The sequence below is a fragment of the Lipotes vexillifer genome, unplaced genomic scaffold (assembly GCF_000442215.2).
Source record: "Lipotes vexillifer unplaced genomic scaffold, Lipotes_vexillifer_v1.1 scaffold109, whole genome shotgun sequence".
In the NCBI taxonomy this organism is placed as follows: Eukaryota; Metazoa; Chordata; class Mammalia; order Artiodactyla; family Lipotidae; genus Lipotes; species Lipotes vexillifer.
Window position 1 is genome coordinate 2813820 of NW_006790015.1, and position 7524 is coordinate 2821343.

General features: G+C 51.6%; 1 protein-coding gene across 1 annotated transcript in view; it reads left to right on the forward strand.

Annotated features, from left to right (window-relative positions):
• The window catches only part of PRDM2 (PR/SET domain 2), an 83466-nt gene extending 82224 nt beyond the window's left edge, over positions 1–1242 (forward strand). Inside the window, exon 7 of the mRNA XM_007463183.1 lies at positions 1122–1242. Coding sequence (XP_007463245.1) covers positions 1122–1242 — 121 coding nt within the window. The remainder of the gene's footprint in view (positions 1–1121) is intronic.
• Positions 1243–7524: the final 6282 nt, after the last annotated feature.

The window sequence follows — 7524 nt, forward strand, 5'->3', positions numbered from 1 at the left end:
TCCTGCTTTCCCGCCCACTCACTTCCATTTTTCTACCTAGAGAGGCAGACTTGGACCCGGGACAAGTTACTTGACCACTCTGTGCCTCTGTTTCCCCGTCTGTAAATTAGGGCTAACAGAGAGCCCATCTTGTAGGAAGAGTAAGATAGTTGATATACGTAAAATATTTAGCACAGTTCTGGGCACCACGTGTGTTGTTCTTATTCAGCAAATATTTATTTTTGTGATGCTAAGCCGGGGATGCAGCAGCAAACAAGACAAGGGCCCAGACCTTGAGATCTCACAGCTCCTGAGGGAGGCAGATGCACGATTCTGTGATTGTGATTCAATATAACAAGGGCTGTGATGGGAAAGCATGGCGGGCTGTGGGAGCCCACAGGAGGGACACCTCATCCAGGAGTTAGAGAAGGAAGTCTTCCTGGAGGAGGTGATATTCCAGCTAGGATCTGGAAGGTGAGTACGACTTAGCTGGTTGCAGGAAGGGGAGGAATAGTGGTCTGGGTTGTCTATCTTTAAAGAAAAATTTAATGCTTTCCTGAAAAAGAAATCCAGTTTAATGGGCTGTAGTAGCAAATAGGACCAAACCAGGTCAAGGGATCCAGGTTTATACCCCCTCTGAGATCCCTGACACAAAAAGTTCTCCGCACAGTGAGGCCGGAACAGGTGCCAGGTGCAGAGTTCCAGCCTGGAGGGGACCCGGACCTACTTCCTCTTCCTTCTGTAGGCGATGGTGGTAACTTGGTACCAGAACCTCCCCAGATGCTTTTGCGGGGAGCACAGTGCCCGGGGAGGCAGGAGGGGAAGCGGTGAAGCTGCCCTCTGCACAGCAGTGTCCGTTCCTGGCTCGCCTGCCCATCCAGTGGGGGTCCTGAGGGCGGGCCTGCCCGGTGCAGTGTCTCAGAACCCTGCTTGTGGACGATCCTGCCGGCCCATCGCCTCCGAGTGGAGGGAAGGGGGTGGGCGGAGCATGGTGGTGCTCACTCCTGTTGTTAAAGCTTGAGTCCCATTGTCTTCAAGGTGCCTGGAGAGGCGGTGCCAGCCCGAGACCTCCCAGGTGCTGTCTGGGCACCCACCGGGCTGGGCTCCTGGTGATGCTGTGTGTTATTCCTCTCCCCACACAGCTACAGTCTCCGCCTGGCATCTCGATGTCCTCCGCCAGCTGCCCCGTACATCACCAGGCAGTGTAGGAATGTCAAGGCCACAGCTGCAGCCCAGTTCCAGGGATCCCTCTTCAAAGAGTAGATGCTTCGCCTGCTCCTTGACAGGTACGCGGAGGGTGGAGCAGCCTCCGGTGGCTCCGGGGGCCGAGGGGCAGGGCTTGGATTTGGGGGTGGGCTGGGCAGGAGAGAAGCGGGTGTGCTAGGTGGGGCAGGGGGCCTTCCTGCAGGGAGGGTATATAGTGGCTGAGAGTGTAGACCCTGGACCATCTGGTTCAAATCCCAGCTCTGCCTGTTACGGGCTGGGGGACCTCAGCAAGTTACTCTGTCTCTCTGAGTCTCAGTTTTCCCATCTGTAAAATGGGGATGACAGTAGTATCTACTTCACAGGACTGTGAGAATTACAAGTGTCAAATGTATGAAAGCACTTAGAACAGTGCTTGGCACAGATAAGCACCAGGTAAGCCTAAGTATTAGCGATCGTTATTGTAATAATAATAATGATGATAGTACTCAGCACTTAATTGAGACCTTCAGCAGCTTTAAGACCAGCAAAGGTTATGGAGTCCCTATTCCCACAGTGTATTTGAAAGTGGAAGTAATACTAATTCATAAAGTATAAAAACTTAGATTTATGTTGAACTAGAAGAGTCTCCTCCCAGATTTTCTGATGGTGAAACCTGAATTCATTCATGGATGCTGGACTTTTCCTCTTGGGGGGCCGGGCTTTGCCAGTGACCTTGAGCAGGCTTGGGTTTCCCTGCTGGTGACGTGGCATGTCTTTTTTCGTTGTGTCCCCGAGACCAGCATCTCAAGCATGATTGGGGCACCGGTTAAAAATACAGACCCCAGGATCCCACTCCAACTCACTAAACGAGCATGCTGGTGAGCAGGGCCTGAGAATCTGCATTCGCAGGTGGCCCCGTGGCTCTGGGACACACTCAAATTCGGGGATGGATGCCTGCTTAACACGGCCAAGGTCACTTGGAATGAGAACGCAGCTGTTTAAGGCAAGATGGGCTGAATTCCGAAGCTCTGGGGCCTTTTGTGCTGGCCTTCCTCGCTCCCGCCTCTCTTCTCCTTGATGGCTCGCTCACTCCTCTCTCCCACAGCAGGTGGAGTTTCTGGGATGGGCCTTATTTCTCTGGGGGTTCGCTCAGGAGGGGAGTGGTAATAAAACCCACTTTCCCTAGAGAGTTTGTGCTGTGCAGCTGGCACTGAGCCCACCTCCTGGGCACCAGCTCCTGAGAGGGGAGGTAAGCCCAAGTCCGGAGTGCAGTGGAGCAACGTTGCCATGGATGCTGCAGTAGTCAGGACTGGACGGCCCAGGAGGCCATCCCCCCTCCCACTTTACAGCTGGAAGAATTGGGTCCTGGAGAGGAGGCTTGGCTAGAGTCTTCTGGAGAGTGGCAGGCAGAGCCAGGACGTGCAGTTCCCCACTCTGGGTCCCGTGCGTGTCCTGGGATCATCCTTTCGGCAGCTGCGTGGGCTTTCATGCTGATGGGCTGGCAGGGTGTGGCTTCCAGCTCAGAGCAGGTGTTCTTTGCAGCCTGAGGGAGAGGCGGGTGCAGCTGGACTGATTCCTGCCCAGACCCGGGTGTTTCTGTCGGCCACTGCAGTGTCAGCCGTAGGCATGCCTTGCAGATTCAGGCCCTCCCCTGGGACCCGTGCTCAACCCTAGATGAATTCTTTTCCCTTAGTTTCAAATGTGCGCAGCTTCCCAAGCTGGGTGCTCAGATGAATAGAGGCACAGTTTCATTTGTATCTGCAGCTCACAGCTTCTGTTCACTCACCAACAGTGAATGTTCAGAACTCAACAGTTTACTTTCAAAGTGACTGAAAATTGCTCCTTAAAATCTTATTTAACTTTTTCCCTAATTTTAAAATCTGTATGTATAATAAGTATGTGCTACTTATTATTTCAAAAAATGACTTTTTTCTTTGTTTTTTTTAAACACCTTATACTATTTGTCTTAGTCTGCTTGGGCTGCCATAGTAAAATACCACAGACTGGGGGGTTTAAGCAACAGACATTTACTTCTTATGGTTCTGGAGGCTGGAAGCCCAAGATCGGGGTGCCAGCATTGTGGGGTTCTGGTGAGAGCTCTCTTTCTGGCTTGCAGATGCTGCCTTCTAGCTGTGTCCTCACATGGCAAAGGGAGGAGGCTCTGGTGTCCTTTCTTATAAGGGCACTAATCCCATCATGAGGGCCCCAACCCACATGACCTCATTTAAGCCCAATCACTTCCCAAAGGCCCCATCTCCAAACACTATCATTTTGGGGGTTAGAGTACAATTGTGGTGGGGAACACAATTCAGTCCACAGCACTGTTTAACACAGTTCCAAAATGATGTTTTGAGATGCCACGGCAAAGGATTTTAGCACCGGAAGAGATGTGTCGGCAGGTACCCTCCCTTTACAGAGAAGAAAACTGAGACACAGAGGGGCAAGTGACAGCCCTGGGACCAGCTTTTTGACGCCCAGATGGATGATGGATTTTAAGTGCTCTGTGCCCACTGTACATGCTCTGGGGTTTGTTCTGAGGAGAGGATGACATCCTCAAAGCACCCAGGACTGCCATTCATCCTGCTGCCCTTGCCGGGGTAGAGGCTCTGTGGCCAGCTTACTGGACAGTCTGACCCAAGGGTGGGACCAACACAGAGGAGCTTGGCTTTTCTCCAGCACCTGCCTTCCACTGCCTTCCTTTTCTGTGCTCTCATGACGTCTCGGGCAAAGCCCAGAGCTCTCTGTTCACTTTTAGGTATAACAAAGTGCCACGTTGCCTAGTCCAGCCTGAAACTCCCATTGTACATCCTATTTTGCCTCTGTCTTTTTCCCATCCTAAGGGGCCAGCTGGACTTCTGCCCTAGGGTCTAGGAGGGGAGGTCCAGGGCAGGGACTGGCACCTCTCGCTGGTCTGGCCATTGCCATGATCCTCCTCTTGGCTGTCACTGCTTCTTTGGCTAAGACTGGCCGGCCTTGGGGCAGACTTCCCGGTGCTGGCCCTCCCACAGGGTCGCAGGAGTGGGGTGTGTGGAGGGTCTCCGAGATAGGAGATCGCCCCTCTGGCTCAGCCTCTGCCGACCTCCCCTCAGCTCCAGTCCCAGTAGTCCAGCCACAGCGCCTGCTGCTGGGGTCTCCTTCCTGGAGGGCTGCCTCTCGGGTGGGGGGCTGGCAAGATGGCTTCTTTTTTGGATCTCACCCCATGACCCACAGGGGGCTCACATATACTAGCCACACCAAACCAGGGGAATGCAGAGCGCTCCACGCTGGCCCGTCTCTACGTCCTTCTCTCGCTGCTGCTTCTGCTTCGATGGGCGGGGCACGTTGCAGGCCTCCACCGGGCACGAGGCCCCCTCTCTCAAAGGCACCCTGCTCCGCTGCAAGCAGCTCTTTCCAGCCCCATCAAGAGGTCTTGAGGGGTTAGAACTGACATAGTGTAGTGGTTAAGAGCACACTTTCTAGAGTTGAATCCCGGCTCCAGTAATCCTGGCAGGAACTTCACTTCTCTGTGTCTCAATTCGTCCGTCTGTAAAGTGGGTTAATAGTGATAATAATACCGTACTATACCATTTTATACAAAGGACTTGAGCATCTGTGGAGTTTGGTATCCATGGGGGTCCTGAAACCAATCCCCCTGTGGATAGTGAGGAATGACTGTACCTCTCTCACGGGAATATTGTCAAGATTGCGTAGGTTAGTACAGTAAGTCCCCTACGTGTGAACCTTCAAGTTTCGAACTTTCAAAGATGGGAACGTGCGTTTGCATGTCCAGTCACGTAAGTTAGTTCACGTGTGTGGCGTACGTTGTCACGTGCGTGCATCCTCTGTAAGTGGCTGTGCTTTTGTGAACTTTACTGAACAGACTGTATAGAGGACAGTAGTACCCCTACTGCTGACCATCCTTCAGCTCTACCATGTCCCACCTCCTCCCCCTCCTCCAGTCAGTAACTCTTGCCTGTTCACTTGATACCAGCCCCTGTAATGCCAGCTGTTATACTGTACTATTGTACTTTCCAAGGTACTGTACTGTGAGATTAAAAATGTTGTATTTTTTGTGTGTTTGTTTTTTATGTATTATTTTTGTGTGAAAAGTATTATCAACCCATTACAGTGCAGTACTATATAGCCGATTGTGTTAGTTGGGTACCTAGGCTAACTTTGTCGGACTTAGGAACAAATTGGACTTACGAACTCGCTCTTGGAACGGAACTCGTTTGTATGTAGGGGACTTACTGTACATGAGAAGCACTTAGGAAAGTGCCTGGTATGTAGTATTGAATAACTCTTCCATAGGTCAGCTCTGCTATTATTATTCTTCTCACTGACTTATTATATTAGTAGTAGTTGTAGTAATAATAATAGTAATAGCAGATGTTAGTGGTAGTAGTAATAGTAATGATGACCAGGTCCACTGGGCGAGAGAACTGAGCCCCTGAACTTGGCCCAGCGCAATTCCAGGCTCATATTCAACCCAGTGCAGCAAATGTCATTAAATAGTCACTCATGTGCCTGGCTGTGTGCCAGCTACTGTGACTGGGGTTTCTTGTTGGACGCATGTGAGCTAAGCTGCTCCCTCGGAACAGACAGCACACACAGGCTCTGGAGGGGGCCTGACCCGGGTTCAAGTCCCACCTCTACTGCTGGTCATCAGCCTGACCTTGTAAAAGTTTCTTCTCCCCTCTGGGCCTCTGTCTCTCCCATTTGAAATGGGGATCTGTGTCACCTGCCACAAGGGTCATTTTGAGTATTAGCATGAAATGAAGTGATAATGTAATTACTTTGGAAAACTGTCTGGCAGTATCTACTGAAGCTGCACCTATGCATTCCCCAGGGCCCAACAGTTACAGTGCTAGGGATACACTCAGCAGAAATGCATACACGTGTGCACCACATGTTCATATGTTATATATGCACACCCTACTGTCTAGAGTTTCCTTCCACTCGGCATAAACACATACATGTAGGCACTGTATGCGTCTTCTAGACATACATAAGAACATTCTAGCGGCATTACTCATGGTGGCCCCAAACTAGAAACTACCCAGTTGTGCACGGGCAGGGGACTAGGCAGATGAAAGTGGCCTGACCCTGCACTAGAATCCTATAACAGAGAAACGGAAAGAACTACAACCACGTGCTCGCAATGGGTGCATCTCACAAACACATTATGCAGGAGAAGCCAGACACAAAAGGATATGTATTGATTGATTCCATTTATTTAAGTCAAAAAATGGGTAAAATCAATCTATGGTGATAGAGGTTGGCTGAGTGGTTATCCTGGCAGGGGGGCACGGTGAGGGTTGGTGGGTATCCTAGAAGGGGGCCTCGGTGGGGCTGACAATTGGTCGAATTGTTTCTCCATCTGGGTGTTGGTTACACAGGTGTGTTCACTAACAGTTCATCCAGCCGTACTCTTCCATACGTGTGGTATAATTCCAAAAATAGTTTAACTAGAAAAATTAAGTAGAGGGATCATGGTTGAAGAGCCCAGGGTAGGCCCTGAATATGTAGCCGTCATTATTATTTTTCTTTTCTTTTTCTCCTCAGCACCTGAAGTGACCTGGAATCAGTGAAGCCAAAGGGACTGGCCACCTGGCCTCCAGGGAGTACCGACCTATTCCAGATCCATGAGCCTGCAAGAGAGAGAGAGAGAGTGCGTGTGTGTGTGTGTGCGCGCGCGCCCGTGTGCGTGCGCCTGTGGTCTTCAGATGAGGGTCCCGAACCCCAGGGAGGCAGGAAGGCAGCTGATTGCACGCCATGGGTGACACCTGGCTGCAACCCCCGGCCCGTGTTCTGCAGCTCAGCCTTCCTGTTGGGTTGGGGCCCCTCCTACTATGCAATTTTCCAAGAGCTCCTTGATCCTGCTTTTTGCTTCTCCAGTTGTCTTTTGCCACGGTGGGGACTTGGGTCTGGCCGAGGGGTCAGCTCCAGCCCCGTCCGGGGAAGGCCTTCAGGAAGAGGCCAAGTTCCCCTTCCAGGCAGCCCCGCCCCTGCCTTCCCTCACCCCCAGTGTCTCTGGGAATCCGTGGTGTGTAGACACTTCGGAGCCTTGATGATCATCCCCCTTGGCCCTTGCACTTGGAAGACTTCCTTCTTTGCCTGAGCAAAATCTGAGCCGCTGGCTCTCGAGTCATTTCCAGATTTGCCTTTCTCATCAGTCAGGCCCTGTGCGTCCAGGAGAAAGTCCTCATCTCCATTTATAGATCGGCTCCTCCCGTGGGAGAGGCAGGGGACAGGATGCTGTGAGGGCGGTGCGGGGAGCTCTCCCGTGTGTGCTTCTTTGCCTCTCTTCGTGGGACCATCAACACCCTTAGGGTCTGAGCTTCTCAAATTGGCTGAAAAGGGAAACAAACAAGCAGAAAT